The 19,670-nt window shown below is 30.6% G+C and overlaps 1 protein-coding gene across 6 annotated transcripts; it reads right to left on the minus strand.

Annotated features, from left to right (window-relative positions):
• Nucleotides 1-553: 553 nt before the first annotated feature.
• Nucleotides 554-15,495, minus strand: Mf (myofilin). Of its 6 annotated transcripts, none has more exons than XR_015810629.1 (8): nucleotides 15,405-15,495; nucleotides 10,127-10,248; nucleotides 8,441-8,674; nucleotides 4,811-5,017; nucleotides 3,482-3,631; nucleotides 1,780-2,019; nucleotides 949-1,014; nucleotides 554-793 (listed from the first exon to the last, which is right to left on the minus strand). XR_015810629.1 is itself a non-coding variant. In XM_088192049.1 (8 exons), exons 2-7 carry the CDS (start codon nucleotides 10,215-10,217, stop codon nucleotides 1,577-1,579), a joined length of 990 nt encoding a protein of 329 aa, XP_088048175.1. In that variant the 5' UTR covers nucleotides 10,218-10,248; nucleotides 15,405-15,495; the 3' UTR covers nucleotides 554-793; nucleotides 1,570-1,576. The 6 variants fall into 6 exon arrangements, 5 of the variants coding, with proteins under 5 accessions (XP_088048175.1, XP_088048176.1, XP_088048179.1 ...); XM_088192049.1 differs by lacking the exon at nucleotides 949-1,014 and adding an exon at nucleotides 1,570-1,644; XM_088192050.1 differs by lacking the exons at nucleotides 949-1,014; nucleotides 15,405-15,495 and adding exons at nucleotides 1,570-1,644; nucleotides 11,106-11,188.
• Between the last annotated feature and the right edge of the window lie 4,175 nt (nucleotides 15,496-19,670).

Consider the following 19,670-nt stretch of genomic DNA (forward strand, 5'->3'; position numbering starts at 1 on the left):
GAAACAAACTTGCAAATATAAAATATTCATAATATATCTATTAAGGTACGAATTCAATTTTAAACTCATATTTATTTTAAAACCTGCAGAATATTTGAAGAAATTACCGATAATTGATTTCTAAATGTATTTTTATATTGTTAAAATTGTGTTTGGCTACGTTCAATATAAATTATTATACAAAGGAATACAGTGGAAAGGTTATGGAAATACATGCAGATATGTATATCTACGATTGATTATTAAAATATTTTTTTTTTTTACTACATCCACTTTTATTTTCCGATATTTACCCATCTTATTCTTTTAGACATTTTAACGTTATTGTTACAATTTTTATATCTTGAATTAGGTAATAGCTTGATAAAGCGCAGGAATCTTGGCCCTTGGATAAATATTTATTAGTTTTCTCATTAAGATTTAAATGCTCTATAACTTTTCTGAACTTTTTATAATCGACTCAATATTTTCTTGAATGACATAATTATCAACTAAATCTGAATGAATGGTCCCTAAATAAACTCGAATTATAGGACTTTTTAAATAAAACATATTCATTTTTAAGTTTATTTATTTATAAATTTTATTTTAAAATAAATAAATAATAGCATAATAGAATAATATACGGCTTAGAATAATTTAACTGTAACTTGTGACGAGCAACTGTGATGAGATCCAATTTTGTTTCGTGTTTTGATGATCTTCACTTTTTATTAAAAAAAAGTAAAGTTTGTTACGTAACATCACTCAATACATCCAGTAAGCTTATTCTTCAATTTTTAATAAGCATGACCTGAAATAAAAAAATAATCTTTAATAAAAATAAATTGATTATGAGAAATATGACAAATGCATAAAAAAATATATCATGCAAGAGATATTTTCATCATTATTTATATTTGGATGTGAAATATAGCACGATCATTCATTATTCACAAATAATCTTACCAAATTTTGATACAAGCACTGGATCATGAACAATACAATGACTGCGAATAAATCACGCCACGGCCGCTGTATGGATGATATATCAACAAAGTTAGAACAACATACAATGTTACTTTTAGATGGATGGTTAAAAACTACACATACATTTTTTAGGTAATACTACATTTGATGCAAAATTAGTTTAAAGGATTCTCTATTGATATGTACTTAATTAATCAAGGATTGTATGGCTTAGGACAAAAAGTATATTGTTTAGCTTTTATAATGACATAAATAAAATAATTTACTTTCACTGATGAAGATATAAAGAGAGGAGGGGTAAAATATTTGGGCTAAATGTAATATAATCATTATGGTATATTATGAGAGGGTTGCACGGCTAATAATGCAATCTTAGAACAATCAACATGTAGTAAGGGTACTATTGTTGCTATAAAAATAAATGTGAATATATTTTTTTCTTAAAACATTCATAAGATCTACTAATTTAAGTATTGAAAGCAAAGACATTCACATTTTTTTGTAGCAATATTTTATAATCACTGTGTATAAAATATTATCATTAAAAGGTTAAGGACATGGTTGGGGTATACAAAATAGACTAAATAGAGTCTATCATACTTTTAGTTTAAAGATTTCTTAGAAACGGTTGAATCTTGGTAAAGTCTCCGACATTTAAGTTATTCAGCATCAGATCTGTTTAATTTCATATAATTATTATTAATTATTATACACCCATTTATAAATATAGCAGTGAAAGATTTATTTCACGTGTTAATCGCTTTTTTATAAATAAATAAGTTATGTTTGTTGTAATTATATTATACTAACCAAGTGGCCTGATTGGATGTTTGTCCCATAAGTATGTGCGTTTAACTGGTGAGAGGTAAGAGTCTCGTACATAAAACGGGCTCTTTCCCCAACTGCTGTATGGTGTGTAGGGTTTCAATTCAGGAAAATCCCACCAAAAGGGATCCCTAGTGATGGCTGACATGGGCATTGAAGGGCTCGGGTTCAATAGACTGGACCATGGTCTCCTTCTTAGTCCGTCGCGAGAGAAAATCGGCATACCTAACAATATAATGAATTAATATCATGCTGATTTATAATATGTTAAATATAACAAACATTTAATCAAGTAATTGACCAAATATAAAATGATAAAAAAATATAGGCCTAAGTCAAATGAAATCCTTGAAAATGCAATAAATATTTAAAATATCGCTCTATTGTCCTGTAAATTGGCAACAGTTACACATATACTTTGAAGAGTGGCTGACAAATGGTAGTACGACTCAGGCACGCAACACTAAGGTAGAGCAGTAGCATAAAATAGCTGCCGCAATTGCGATATGCATCTAAGTGGAGCAGTGCTATGTCGATCGTTTTTTAGTAGTTTTTGAATACTTCAGTATGCTAATGCATGTCTCACTCTAGCAAGAGTAAATTGCGATAATTTAGGGCATCATTAATGGAAATCGCCTAATAGAATAAGTATATTTTTTTTATCCTTTTATACTTTTTTCGTTCAATATGTTACGAGAAAAAATATTTCAAGTTTTCGTTTGAATCATCCTTGTGTATACATACATATACTATGTATATTCGATGAGGTTTTTATGTATACATATACTATATATAATATAATAAAAAATGCATGCTGTTATTATTAATTAAAAATAAGGTTTTTCTCATAACAGTGTATTAAAGATATATGGAGGTCTAGAATCGATATTAGAAATGGCAATTTTTATGTTTTTTTTTCTAATAAATATATACATAGAAATGTTTTCTTGGACAATAAAATTTCATAATTGTACATTATTTCTATTTTGCATTTCACTCACAAGTAAATGTAATATTGATTCTAAACATGACGTATGTTAAATATCAAACTTGTTCAAGTCAAGTTAAATAGTATATATTATAGTTAAACCAAAAAGTTGATATAATAATTTTACTTTACTGTGTATCTAGATTTAATATTCGTGCAAATTTCGTGAAATAGATTAAGCTTCTACTCTCAAATAACTTTAAAAAAAAATTAAATTGTAACAAAAATATAATACATATCTTGGTGACTTGAATGGTTTTAATATGATATATAACGACATGTGTATATTTATAAACTACAATTATTCACAAAAATCAACGACAAATAATTATTACATTCAAAATATACTAGATTATATAATGTTATAGTGCAAATATATATTTTTACTATATACATATAAACAAAGTGGATATAGGTACCTTAAATATGTACATTTGATATTAATTTGGACGTTGCTGTAATCATAATTGTGAAAGAGACACACAGGGTAGAAAAACATCCTCAAAATCACTTTCACAGTTGAGGATACACTCATGGAATTCTATTCCCTAGGTTCGGCTAAATTCACACAGTAACTTCAAACACCTCATATATGTAATCGTCAATTAAATGCAATTATCAATGATCGATATGAAAGATATGATGTATTTGAATTTTCCAATCTTCACGCCGGTGTTCAGATCGTCGACCAATTCTTACCCTCAGAGTCGTAGGCTACTTCTGAGTCTCTCGGTGCGAATTCTCCCGGTTTGATCGGCGTGGGCGACCGTGCGCGAGACGAGCGATCCATATTGAGAAACTTGTTGGCTTCATCGAAAGCTGCATTGACGCGGTCACCGAAACCTTTTCCTTTCCGAGTGCAACACAAGCTTAATTAGCTATTAGATATCATTGTAACATAACATAGCACTTTTTCCCCCCAAATTCATGTTACTGAGCAATGATATTAGAAGTGAAGGCGAGGCACGAATAACATTAATCAAATAAATGTGAATATCTCTGCTTAATTTTTTTTATTTCTGATTAAGAATTGTACTATTTTTTTATTTCTGATTAAGAATTGTACTATTTTTTTAATAATTTGCTTTATATTTCATTAACCTTCATTATTGAAAGCCTTACATTTTTTATTGCTGTTATTAATGCAGTCTGGCTATTTCTTAAACTACTATTATTATGGATATTATTTTGTGACTTAGATTTGTATACCTCATGTTTTCAATATCAATAATAAAATTCAGGCGAAATGAGGCATGGTGAACTTGGGGGCTCCGTGAAAAGATTTTTTCCTTTAGCAGAACTCGAATTGAAGTCTTCTAGATTTAAGTGTCTTCTTTCCATTTTAAGCACTCTGAATTAAAATTGAAGATATCGGCTTGCGGTATTATTGCACCAACCTTATTCAATCTGCATCACTAATCCTGTTTATTTAAAAATATATAAGTACATATCACTAATTATTGTGAAAAAATAACGAAATCCAGAATTGAGAGATATTCACATTTTTGTAGCAGCATTCGTGCCTTTATACCTATATAGAAAAGAAAACTACAAGTTTTGAAATACTTGTATTTATTGTTATAGTATATACTTTAGAACTTATACATAGAATTAATGTTTTTATTTTATATATGTATATAGAACATAACCGTATAATATAAGATGTTATTAATATATTAATTACGTAGGTAAATGCAGACGGACATACATAAAAAGTTCACGGATATATTTACATATAGATAGGTAAAAAACATATTCAGTTGAGTTTGGACAGTATATACATATATTATACATTCAAATATTTACAAATTTCGATAATGTACACTTAATACTGATCGGATAATATAAAATTACATCGTTTTAGACACAGGTGTCTTATAAAATATATTAAGCTTATATTATAATTAATCGTTTGCCATTCATCTCGAATGCGTTATCAAAACGTTAGTATTGGCTGTATTTTTTTATTATTATTATAAATTATTTATATTTTATTTCTTTTTCGTGCTTAAGTATACTTAAACTTACCATCAAAACCGAAATGAGGTTTGTTTTCTGGTTCGTATTCAACTCCCTTCAGATTGCCGGTAGATGGGAACGGGCTGGCCCGGTCCTTTAAGTATAATCCATAACGAGACGGGTACAGTTTGTCGATTTCGGTCAAGCGATCGAGATGATCCTGCCAGGCCTTGTGGGTGTCGAAGGGATCCACGTGTTTCTTGGGTACGTGGTAAACTGGACATCAAAATGAAGTATTTGTAATATAACACCACAGAGAAATGATTTAAAATACATTATAATAATTAAATTAAATTATATGATTGTGTTAATAATGATTATTAAGCATCACTCTTGTTAAACTATCTACATGTGAGTATATTTTAGATTTAATAATACCTAAAGAAAATCACACATGATTGAATGAAAGCGAAACATAAATAAAGAAAATTGAATTTTGTTTATGATCTGTGTGCAATGTTAAAACAATAGTAGCGAATATGATTTTTTATAATGAACATATTCATTACATAAATTAAAATATTGAGCAGTATCTAATGCTCATATATTATAAATAGAGCAATCATGTTTCCTTTGGATTGAGAAGAAAGTATAGTATAATTTCAACTCATTTTTGTTCAAAATACATATTTTATTCTATAATTGAGCTATTCATATTTTATAGTTATATACATATGTATATTGATACATTGCCTTTTATACATTTACTAAAATAATCAGTTTATCTGTCTTACATAAAATTCGTGGATGCAACACGCTCAATGTAACAGGTTTTTATTTAACAGAGGAATGCTCCTCGTGTGGTCAATTTTATGTTTTATTTAAATACATAAAATAAGAACAGTTATATTTATTTTTAAGAAACTTCAAGAGCAAAATGATGGAACTAAATATATAACAAAGTTATATAACTTGTTGTATGAGTTACTTCATTTATGCAGTTCTCATCCAACAGTCATTTTAAAAAAAACTTGTTATGTAACAAATTGTATAACAGCGTGGATACAGCTTTACAGTCACCAGTGTCCGAGACATGTTTTATGTTTAGATACTTCTAGACGGGTTTGAAAATGAAATGTAAATACAATAACAGTAATCTATCTAAGCTAATTCTCCATTGTAATCATATTGGTGTGTTTTTTTTCTGCAGGCAAAAAAAAGACTAAGCAATCTAGATTTTAAAATCAATTCTGGTGAAAAGGCAATGGAATTACTATATATAAATCATATACTCAGTCACCATTAGTCCATGAGGAAAGAGTGATGTGTTATATCATATATATAATACATTATTCAATGCTAGATAACATTATTTATATCATTTTTGCGCAGATAACATTATTTATATAATTTTTCAGTTTGCTTTGCACAACATGCGCTAGTTGATATTAATCAAAAGCTCAGCTCAATAAAAAAGTGATTAAAATGGGGAGTAATTGTGTGTTAAATTAGATGAATGTTCTTACCTCTTTCCTTATTCTTCATCCATCTTGCAATTAATTAATATATTTATAAATGTCAATTTGTAGTATGAAAATTATATTTGCATTTACATATCTTACATTTACATATCTAATGAATGGTTACAGGAGAGGAATAAGCTCTATAAAATAGATATGTGTATGTGTGTATTTAGGATAATAGTTAGGACAATTAAAGACAAGAATCATTCCCTGACAAACGCTAGAAGGAGCGAACAGAGCACAATGCAGGAATGTGCAGTTAGAGCAACGGTGTCCAACCGTGACTACGTCTATAATAATAAAAAAGCTTGTTAATAAATTACAACGTCGATATAACTCTAAAGGTTGGACAGCGTTGAGTTAGAGTAAAAGCTGAATGCACTCGCTAGCGCGTCACGCAGAACTCCGAGCCTTTGGCAGGGACTGATGTTCGATTTGCTTCGCGTCCCACAAAAGTTTTTATTAACCAAAATTTCTATTAAGATGACAAATTCCTCTCACATATTTCCCTCGACAGCGATACATAAAAAAAGTATATTATTTACAAATGTTTGCAAGACAGAGTACAATGGGCGAGTATGTGAACTCTATACAAATTTATGTTGTGGAAAAAAATTAAAAGCAAATCGCAATTTATATGTATATGTATATATTATATATACACAATTCAACGTCCTTAATGTGTTAAGAGATATATTATATATAAAATTATAAATTAATGTGATCCATATCACGATAGAGTTATTTTTGTTTAAGAATTATCGCACAAATTGGCGCACAAGAGTATATATAATTTCTTTGAGTTTAAGTCTCTATTTCAGTTCATATGGAAACTTGGATTATGTAAGGTGTAAATTTCTGCTGTGACGTGATCCGGCGTTGGGTAACCCCAGTGTTACAGGCAAGCGGCCGCTGCCCCGACTGCAGCGGATGGTTATTACGCTGAAACATTTTAAACAGCACATAAGAATTGTGCCCGGCACCAATATTGTCTCAGGGTAATAACTCATATAGCTATGCATAAACGAAGCCAGACCCTGAGATCTAAAAAAAGCCTAAACAGATTAATTTTAAAACGTGTCAAACGAAAATTTAGGTTTCTTAACAAAGCCATGTTCATGTTTAACTACACCCTCGAAAAATAAGCTTTTTTTAATGTTATCATAATGAGTGTTTAATAGAGCAAAATGCCAAATCATTTACAGCAAGCTGAAGGTTTTACCCTATATTTTAAAGGTGAGACACAAATTTTGTTCCAATAATAAATATAAATATCTCCGTTGCTTTTTATTTTAAAGTCCTGCATCTAACCAAAACGTCTTATGAATTCCTTTAGTATGTACTCATTGTGTGACTTAGATTTGTATACCTTTTGCTTACAATATCCCCATTAATAAAAGTCAGGAGTAGTGAGATTTTGAAAGCCAAAGATGCACAGTGTTCCGTGAGATGAGTTTTACCAGAATTTTAATCAAATTGCTAGGCCATCTGGATTCAGTTGACTTGTATATGTTAACAAATTGAAATCTACATGCAAAATACATTATAAATTGCTGCAACGATAGTGTTTAGTGTTTTGACTGAAGTTATTTTTAGAAATTCGTGTATTTTGAGAGAAAAGATAATGGAGATATTAACATTTCTTTTTGTAGTAACATTCGTGTATCAAACCTGATATATTATATACAAAATGATGAAAATACCTTCAACCTGCGAAATGACCACATGCTACCGTCACAAGAAACCGCCAATTGTAAGGATAAATGTATGAATTTGTTGTGATACGATTGAACGTGCGGTTTATTGTCACGTAAAGTCTGCATTCTCAAGATATTTACAATGAGAATATATATTATATGTATAAGATTAGCTCTTGAGTGCCGTCAGATGTTCTTCAAACAGCAGCAACTTCCTCATAAACCTCCAGCTTTTGATTTGTATATATGTATAAAATGTATTGTGATGAACGATAATGTAATAATATCTACAGTGCTACTATTAAAACTAAAACTTTAAATGGCTTAAAAGATCTTGTTTTAAAATAAATATATATACAAAGACATAAATGATGATGACGATGATGACGTTGATCTTAAACGAAGCATTGGAGGTGGCCAAGGAAGTCGCTCATGGCACTTGAGAGGCAGCGCTCAGCCCCTGAGAGGTCGGTACGTACTTGGCCTGTACCGGTCCAACGACGATGGGTAGTTGTGTGCGTAGATCGGCCTTGGTGAGTAGCCATAGGTTTCTCGGTGAATGGGCAGATAACGGTAGCCGGGCACGTTGATGCGTTCGGCAGCGTGAGCTGGGTCGTCATAGATGGACTTGTTGTAGGGCCATGTGCTAGACAACTCCGGGAAGACGCTGCGGCGCGAGTGCGAGCGGTCGTCGGCACGGATGTCCTCAGATCCTAATCGAAAAATGGAATTTTATGCACAGGTAAAGCGATGGTTGTAGTAATATTATAGATACTGTAAACATATATGTATATCTATCTTTTTTACAACATTTCATCTAAAACTATGATTTATAGAAAATATTGTATTGTTAAATATGTTTTTTCTGGCATAAAACTATAATTATGGATATAGTAAAAAAATCAATGTTTATTTTACAAAGTGATAATTTTAGTTATAGATGTGATGTAGAGTATTAAGTTTAGTCTCAGAATATCTTAAATTATAGCGTATCACAAAAAATTATTGTTGATTACTAACGAGCTTGCATTGACACGATTAGTCGCTTCGTGTGTGGTACAGCTGTCCCGTCACTATTTGACATGGACTACTGAGATCAGTCGACATTGTCAAGATGATTGATGTTAAATTACCAAAATAACAATACTTCAAAGATAATTGAATACGAATACAAAAATAAACAAAATTTCCTACAGTAAGATCAATAACCTGTTGGCAAATCTTGTCACCTTACAGTTAAATACATGCTATATCAAGCTCAATTTTTGCAACTTTTGATACTAAAAAATCTATAATTATAACCTAGATTGAAATGAAAGTTATTTAGCATATTTAATAATAAAAATATATGTTGTCAAAGTAATAGTGAAAATCAACAAGTCAGAGCTGGTTATAAAATATTTATTAAAAAATAGTATTCGAGTCAAATTTTTAACTAGGCTAGTAGAAATGTGACAATTCTAGAAAAAACCGTAAATTTTTACATTTAAAAAACCGATGAATTATCTAATCTTTGTGGCAATTTTTTTAGCCTTCCGCTACAACTTGACAGGCGTGAAACTAATGTAAACACAATCAATACCTACAAGTAAATGGTAAAAGACTAGAATTCAAACAAGGTCTGTAAATTAATGACATCTATTTTATTAATTATAAACTATAATAAATAAAATTGATTACAGCTTACAATCAATAGATGTAATTTTGTAGCTGGGTCCTGTTTTTAATAATAGCGCATTTTTATAAAATAATATTTTGGCCTTATTGTTATAGAGTATAATTATAAAAATAAAAATCTAATTGTATTGTATAATTATAAAAAAAATGTATTATACAAACATGTAGTATAATTAATCCAAGGTTTAGTTACGTACGATGTAATCGGGATTAAGCGTCCATTATGCTGGAAAAGTGCCATTATCTCGATCAATGATAAAGTTAATCAAAGTACAGCATTGAAATATTGTATTAAACATAGGAGTATTATTTTTAAAGTAAAAATTCATATAGAAAAAAAATCTCTAAAATAATAAATTATTATTGCCAGTATTTCTATATAATTTAATTTACATATAAAATTCGAATGACTTAAAAGTTTTATCATAGCTTTTAAAAAATATATATATTTGTAGACTTATCAGGGATATAACAAAATGAAAACTCACCCTTCAGGGACCTGACGTAAGATTGCCAGAATTTGGCTTTCTTTGTCGCCGTCTCGTTTCTGCCGATCATGTCCAAGTGGCTTTTAAACATTTTGCTAGGTTTCTAAATACCCGCTCGTTCGCTGTTGACAAAAATAAAAATAAATTTAAACGTGATTTATTTGCTTATATGTAGTGGATAGTAATTATATCATAAATAATATAATTATATCTAAATTAACGTATTAAATAAAAATAAATATGAACTTAAATATTAAATCTTGCATATTGTATATATTATATATTTTAAATTGACGTGTGATTTTATGTATTGTTTATGTCTTTCACGGAATTCAATTATACATACTTTTTAATACACTTGTTCCAATAACAACAAAAAAGATTAAGCTACACATTCAAGTTAAAGAACACGCAGTTAAAAAATGTGCGTCGGATGAGATAATATCTAGTCTACGCTAAAGATGATGACTTCAACATCGGAAGTCGAAACTTAGGCAAGAGAAAAGGCGCGATATGCAAGCCCTGCCATTCAAGTACCATATTGAATTCCGTCAAAAACATAAGTAATGACATATTGTACATACTTAATAACAATAGCATCTTAGTGTTAAACAAATATTAAAAATTGCAACGCTCGAATATCATCTTAGTATTAAATAAAAATTATATCAATCATCAGTGAATATAAATTAAAAAAATGAATTATTTAAGAAGTAGATTACCAAATGAACTCCTAATATTAGAAAATAGCAATTTGAAAGAACAAATCTTAATTATAGATTAATCTTTGACATATTCTTTAAATTAAATTATTGCTAATAAATAGAACTTTGAAATCTGAAGCACTGCGTTGATAAATTGGCTTTGGTATTTAATTAAAAAAAAAAGGATTTTTATAGCAAATTGTCACAATAAGTTGTGCTGAGCTGCAAAATATCCCCATTAGTCTTGATGTGTGGTAATGATAATAGTTGTATACCTTATTATGTATTATATAGTATATCAGGAGAGAGCAAACTTTTATGCCCCGCTGTCGATTTGCTACTGAAATTAATAATGGCGGTCTACCAGTAGAACTTAACCCCCCTCCCCCTACCCACCCTTCCCAACCACCACTTCTCTCAGATAATTATAAATAAATATCTAATTCACAGAACAGTTTTATTTTTTGTAAATAATTTTACAAAAACATTTAACGTACCATAATTTTAATTAAATAAAAAATAAAGGGTATTTTGCCAAGCAGTGCGATTTTTTGTATATTGTTTGTGCATTTTTGTATTGGCCATGAATGTTCTGAATTTAATTTTTGTTGTAAATTATTATTTTTCATATTAAATTACAAAAATGTACTTGACTGTGTAACGCAATAATATTTTGCTTATAAATTGCTAATTTCTTTAATGACAACTTTAAGATGCAATGGGTGAAACCAGGGCCGGCCCGAGGGGCAGGCAGTACAGGCGATCGCCTGGGGCGCTAGATATTGTGGGGCGCCGTGATACCAAATAAAGGCGCAATATTCACTTAAAATTATCAAACAATATTGTTAAAGAATATAATCTGATATTAGTTTTTTATACACTACTGTGTACTCTTTAAATTATTTCACACGTAAAAAATCACAACAAAAAATAAATTATAAATTCTTAAATACCCACAATCGTAAAAAGAGCATGGTGTCAAATATAATATATTATTACTTTAATTTGAATTATATTTTTGCACTCATCAAGTATTAATAGGGGGGGGGGGGCGCAAATTTAGTTTTTGCCTGGGGCGCCAAATAACTGGGTGAAACATATTGCATATCAATACTGGCGTCCACTTTGTGTACATAGGTGCAAAAATTAACCAAAAAAGTTTACCAAATTACAGTGGAAGGTGACGAACCATTGCAGTTATCAGATAAAGAAACGTATCATAAAAAAGTTTTCTTTTAAATTTACGTTACGTTACAATAATACGTTATTAATTAAATTCCTTATTTACAACCATTACAACCAGCCAGTCGGTGACTAATACCTGAAAGACCTTGGTTCAAATCTCATAACGACCCTAATGTTTTTTAATTTATATCGTGTCTGAAAGATCGAAACTAGTGATTTTTATAATCATAGTTCCGATTAATCATCACAAATTAGGGTTTCCTAGATTTTCACAATCTCACGGATGAATTTCTATAGTATGTAATCTATAATAATAGTTCATAATTAATAAAAAATATGTAATTGATTACAAACTTTGAATTTAGTCTAGCGTTTCACAAATTATTTAGTAGTTGTTGATTGTGTTTACCTCGTTGTAACACATTGGGATAATGTCTGTCATGTTGCTTGTTAACGAAAGACTTACAATAAATATATAAATGTATAGATATAAAGCTATATTTCTTAGCAAATTAAAAACCAGACAGAACTAAACTAGTAAACTTATTTGTTGATTTATTATTACATTAATGCAGGTTAAGCTATATTTCTGTGATAGGTCCATAATCACAGTATTATACTGTTGTTATGTGTGTCAAGTGTACCGCAAATTAGCTCAGGGACAAGGCGCGACGGAAAATAGAAATTCCTAACGAGCTTGGTGTATTAATGAAATTGCAGTGAGCCTGGCAAAAAGGAAAAGCTTCGAAGAAAGCTCTACGCGCAAATGTTAAATTAAACGCGTTTGTATTTATAGACGCGGAAGAATGGCCGCCTGAAGCGAAATGCCATTCGAAACATCAATTAAATTTAATGGATCAATTGTTTAGCAACTTCGACAAGTATGCAAAAAGATAAAGTGGGGCTTCTTTCATTTTTTTTCAATACTAAGATGTTATTCGAACGTTGCCAAGATTAAAAATTATCATCGATTTACCTATGATTATTATATAAATCTTTTTTAAAGCTTTTTGTGTTTTATCAGTATTCGATGAGGGGCCAACCAGTGGCAGTACGAATCAGGCATAAATCATGAAGGCACAGCAGCTTTTTATATGCAGGAAAGTAGAACAGCGTTATATAGTTTGTTTTGGAGTAGTAAAGTAGCGAAACACATTGATATTCATCAAATTCAAATGAAAGGTTAGAATGGTGATGCATATTTGTCATTCTAGCAAGTGTATGATTAAACTAAAAACTTCCAAATAAGCTTCAGTTATGTTCTGTATTGACTTTTTTAATAAAATCACTTTTTAAATACGACATATTTAAAGGATCACTGTTAGACAGTACGATATATGCAGATTTGATCAAAAATCATATTTAAACTAAAGTCCTAATTGATATTCTTCGAATCGCTCAAGGAGGCGCTGTATAAATGTTAAAAATAGCTTTTCTATATGTACCCATGCATTTAAGAGCATTAAAAAACTTGCCTTGTATGTATGTATGTATATATATATTTCTTATATAATTATTTATTTAAAAGTACAGAAAAAATGAAGAGCCTATGATTTAGCTGGAAAAAAATATCTCCACCCCCCCCTTCCAATTGTTTTAATATTTTTCTCAAAAGTTTTACTGATACTCTTAATAAGACGATCATTTAGAATCTATTATAAACGCGATATACAACTCTAAAATATTTAAAAAAATCGCATTTAGGCCACGCAATAAGATAAGTCCTTTTGTGAACCATATTTTACTATCCATTAATGATTTATTGTTTAAAAGGAAAATAACTCAGGAGCATTTTATATTTACTATAAATAAAGAGAGCATCTTTATTACAATTAAAAAGAAATTGAAAGCTGGTCTATATTGGAGTTTGTCAAAGGAATTATAATTAATCAATTGTCATCAATTGATGATTTTGGCACCCTCTCTAGATTGGTGCCCTTTATACGCGTGCGTATGACTAACATAAACTACTAAATATAAATAATACTCAATCAAGCTATAATATTACATATTATTCATAACGAAAAATATATAATCATAGAAATGAAATAATTAGCATTTATTTATTTTAGATTATAATGAAATTTTTACATATTTTTCATCTGGCAACACTAACAGTAAAGTGTATAATTTTGCCATTTAAGCAAAATATGATTGTTAATAATCTGCTATGTTATCTCATAGCGAACCACTCGAATGATCTCAATATAGAGATGAGTTCATCCGGCGAGAGTCGAGTGAAAAACGAAAATCTCAGTCGGCATTTCTGTCAAGGACGCATAGCGTAGCATTTTCATCGCATAACCGTGTGTAAGAGACCAAGTATTCGTTAAATATAGAAGGTATTTGGGCGGCATCCCGTTATGGCCCCGCGGAGCTTAACAGTAGGTGGGCGGAGGGGGGTGAGGCGGTCGCACGGGAGAGTCCCGGGAGCTCCGCAAATAGCCTGACGAGTATCAAATTTAATCGGTTGTGTCATACTCGAGCCAGCCGCCATTGATTTCCCAGAAGCTCCGAACGAAACGGGATCTAATCTAAGAGAAAAACTTTTCCGAATGACCTTTACTTTCGAAGAACAAATGGAAACTTCTAGTTTATTCTGACAGAAATCGAACAACAACCACCATCTATCAAATGTCATTTGATTTTTTTTAATTTGGCCGTAAGGCTTTTAATTTCGGTTACAATTAAAAAAATATTAATCAAAATGTTATTTTATAGAGTTATTTAAAATAAATTAACTAAAAAACTTTAATAATAAAAGAATGAATAAAACATCTGTATATAATACTCTCAGAAATCGAACACCGATCATTAATATCTAAATGTCATTTAAAAATATTTTTTAAATTTGGCTATAACGCATTTAATTTTGATCCTATGATCGAAATTACTATTCATAAAGTATTTTTCATCGAACTGCTGTATGAAAAATATATATTAGCATAATAATTATTAAAATTACATATACTATTTCTAATACGCGCGAAAATTATTTTAACCACTTGTTGCGAAAGTGCAATTTTTTCTCCAACGCCAACGCGTTACTATTTTGTAACGCATTTTCTTCTCATCAGCTTGGCTACATAGCGTAATTCAGATTATAAATAGTTTCGATTGTGTCACACGTTTCACAATACATATATGCAATTAACAGCGTTCGACAAAATAGCCAAATCACAATCACAAAAGCACTCGATGTTGTCGCACAAATTTTCACTTTCCCTCTTCTATAACCACTGCTTTGCTTGATATACACAAAATATATAAATGTCGATGTTAATAATTAAAATATTAATATGGTTGTGTATGTTTATTTGAGAGTAACGTAATGTTAAGTTCGGTTAAAAATGTGTCGCTATTAGTTTTTCTATGTCGTGAATGCTTACCAAATAATAAAAACTAGAAAATATGAAAAAGTCGAATTTCGTTTGAGCAGGCTAAGTGCGGGCTGCTCGCTGTGAGACCTTTGGGGCTACTGCCGTTCTGTAGAACTCCTGGCGGACCTCCCGGGATCCCTCCCTGGACCCACGCCCACCTCCCCTCGCACAATCCCGGCTATTCTCGTCTTGGATCGACTATTTACGATCCCGACAGATACGAGCGTATCGACTCCAGGTGATGTTGTTGACATTGCGCAAGACGAGATAGATCAGCGATATCGCAAAGGACACCTGCATTTGCGTTTGGCGGCTTCCAATTCCATGAATCATACCAAATTGCGAATTTAATGATTCACTGGCTAAAATAAAATGATTATTTCAATTAAATTTAGAGGACAAACCTCTATCCTTATTCTTAACGGATGACAACTATCTAAAAAAAAACTCGAAAGTAAAGACATGTCATCACATTATTGTCTAAAATAATAAATTATAATATCTAGTAGAGAATAGAAAGTTTCGTGTGCTCTTACAAATTAACTTAACTACGCTTTTAAATAAGAGTATTAAATTATCGTATTATTTAAATAAAACTTATCTATACTATAAAACAGAAATTACATGTGGCTGTCACAAGAACTATCAAACGGTGAACAATAGTGACTTGACATTTGCACATGTCATTCTAGCTGCCATTTCTAGGGCAAATGTGTAATTTTAAATTTTCAAATTTTTTTCTTAAGTTGTAATGACAGGATGAATAAAATAATTAAAATTAATAAATAATGAGTTTGAATCTATCAGGTAATAAAGCAAGTACTGTATAAAATTATAAAAGTCTCATTAAGAAACTGAATAAATTTACTAAAAACATTTTCACTTTAAGTTTTGAAGAAATGACGTTGCTTCAGTTTTGAACGAATATCAAAATTAAAGCTATTTTGATAATGTCTTTAACTGATTTCTGTACTAGTAAGTTCATATCCTTGAGTTATCTACAATTATAAAACACTTTACAGCTCTTAATATTTGAGGTTCTAATGAAATATAATTATTAAAGACAACAATAACGTCACCGATGAATCTCTGAACCTCACGCGAATAAAAATAAGTGGCTTCAAACAAACGGAGATTTGTCATACAACAAAAGAGTAGCGCAACGATAGATATAGAAATTGTGCATGACACCCAATATTACACAATAACCATAAACTTTTAAAAGTCATTAACAAGCACTCATTATCATAGTTATGAAAGCTCACATTCTTGACCTCGCATTGAATGGCATTGTCAGGTTGTAAAGTAAAGCCGCAACATTAAAAATTAAAACGACAGATCTGAAATTCAATGTATACTTCATTGTTTAACCAAAGTTTAAGATATGCCTTTGAAACTCCTAAGAAATGAACGAAATGAATTATATTTAGTGGCGAATCTACCAAATTAATATTATTTAATAAGTGCTTTTTGAAATATGTTATTGCAACATGCCTGGCGTTAGCCCAATGTGTTTTAACGGAGTACATCAGACAGAAATCAGCGACATGTACTTTATTAATTAAAAAATATTATTACAGATTACAATCAATAGATGAACGACAATTTTGTTTCAATTATGCATAACGATATTCATCTGTGAGATTAGAAATATTTAAGAAGACGATCGATCCATGTATTTTTGGAATTAGTCACCGATTTATACCACTGGTCTACCATGTTCGTAACACATAAATTTAAAAAGTTCATAGCCTTGTATTATAAAGTTAAACCTTGCTTCTGTCATGTGAGTATATTTTAATGTTAATGAAGTTAAGAAAAATAAACTAAATAAAGAAGAACATGAGAGAATATAAATGGATCAAGGTTTGACCGTTCTGCGTTTTCAAGAGGACTTTCGTATGACATATGAAGCACAAGTTATTCTCGTTTCGTGCATGACTTTCAAACTTATGGGGTGTTAGTGTCTCTGGAATATTTTGCTATGATGCGATGTTTAATATTAGACATTCAATAACATATTTTTGAAAAAGTGATTTATTTTTCATGTGGAAAAAAGATATCAATCTCAATATAGATTGGTATCTTTCAATCTGAGTATGGAATCGTTTGATGGATATTTGCGTTCATAAACGATAATCGAATGCCAATTTGGCCATGTCCCAATGAGCTTATTGGGACTGTTTTGTGGTGAGTTCAATGTGTATTTTTGACCAAAGTGCGCGTGAAAGTTTCGCCCCGTGACGTCATCTCCGCCATCGGCAACAACAAATCAGTGCTGCCAACGTAACAATAACTGCCGACATGTGGTTTTTATGTTTTATTTCCGTCCGATGATCAAAAACGAACGCGCATTAGCTGATAATGACGCAAGTAAATAAAGTAAAATAACATTAAAGTACTAATAAACAAATCTTATTGGTTATTTATTACTCTGGTGGCTTTTGCTAATTATATTGAGTTATGGGGCGTTGGTATTTATTTTTTATAACACACAATCATATGAAACAGTATAAACAATTTACAGTTGTTGAACATTGTAAAGCATTATATAAACCTAGTAGAAATGCTAACGAAACATCAGGAAGAAGAATCTGTGATCATCAGAAATAGCTTAAATTTTATTGAATTAAAAAAGGGGTTTCAAAAGTGACATTTAAAATATATAAAATGCACATCTGGTTATAGAATGCAATGTTTCCATTAAAGATCACTGAGTCAGTCTGCAAGATGTCGAGGCGGAGTACAATCAGACTGTATTGAAACCATATTCCAGGAACGTCATTTGACGGGCGTAGATAATTTAATGGAATACTATGAATCTTAATGAAATTTAAATATTAAAAAATAACTACTGACCGATGAACTTTTGCCCCTTCCCCTTAAAAAAGCTGAAATGACGTCCCTAATAAAGAAACAATATCCGAATCTATCCCGAAAATCTTTTTTAAAAAATGTCATTTCCGTGAAATCATATCGGAATACATTTTTACCGATAGATATATATTTTTACCGAAAATATAATTTAACTGATATGCACTAGCGAAATTATATATTTCTCTAAAATATATATAAAAGTCAATTTGAGAGTTGCGGTGTGTATTTGCTGTTCAAACCCAAACCTGACCTAATGAAATCTATGTAAAGTTTCTACTGCGACAGCGACGGCACGGTTTTGTTGCTTTTGACGTGGATTATAAAAGGGCTCCCTTTAATTTGCAAAAAAATGCATGTAATTTAATGAAATATTATAAAATGATCACTGACTGGTCAACTTTTGCCTCTCCCCCCATGGAAAAAAGTTGAAATAACATCCCAGACAATGTTTCATGTACCTTATCAAACTAAAGTTACAAATTTTCGATATGTTTTATTAATTTCAAAGTATTCTTCATAGATCGCGGCATTTGCCAATGATTAAGAAAGTGTTTCATGGGGGAAAAGTGTCAATATTTTTAAAGTAAAGCTGTATATTCTCACTATAAACTTGTAGAGTTATCCACTATGAAACTAATGCTCTATTTATGTCACATTTGATTGACAATTATTTTTTACGTGTGCATAACAGATAATTGATTATTTTGAATGCTTTATTTACTCCCGTCACATTTTCACATCTTCGCTAGTTCACTATCCTCACTTTTAAAACGTCTCACACTTTCAGTTTACATTTACCATTTCTATTTAGAAACGCGTCTCGAAAACAAGCGTCTCTCGCGTTGTTTTTGCTCAAAAACGTAAATATGCGCAACGTCAAAATGACGCATGCGAAAACAATAAAATGAAACTTTTGGCGCGAACTTAAATATAACTATGGTCCAAATTTAGAGCATGTCGTCACTCCTGCGACATTATGTAACACTTTCATTTGGCGACAAATTACGCTGTAAATCTTTTATAATTTGATTATAAAATCATAGCAAAACTGCCAATGAAAACGGTCATTGCTGCCAATTTCGCTTTCGTATTTTCAGCGATGATTTGTAAAGTTTTTCTTCATTGATCGAAGAATATTTTTTATCGTCGTTAGACAGCGTATATGTTTACATTCTAGAAGTGATTCAGAATCGTATTGGTTATTTTGAACCAACGTTATGCGAGGTCGTCGAAGGGCGCTCTAAATCTTTGATTAGGTATTTTTATAAAAGAGCTATCAAAAAGCAACTGTATGTTTACAGATTTTTTTGGTACAATAAATTGCAGGCGCCAGACACTACCAAGACGTTTATAATGATCTTCTATATTTATCTGTGTTAAAAAATGGAAATTACGCGT

This window comes from Plectrocnemia conspersa, unplaced genomic scaffold (genome assembly GCF_051122295.1).
Source record: "Plectrocnemia conspersa isolate PC_06_02 unplaced genomic scaffold, ASM5112229v1 ptg000009l, whole genome shotgun sequence".
Classification (NCBI taxonomy): Eukaryota; Metazoa; Arthropoda; class Insecta; order Trichoptera; family Polycentropodidae; genus Plectrocnemia; species Plectrocnemia conspersa.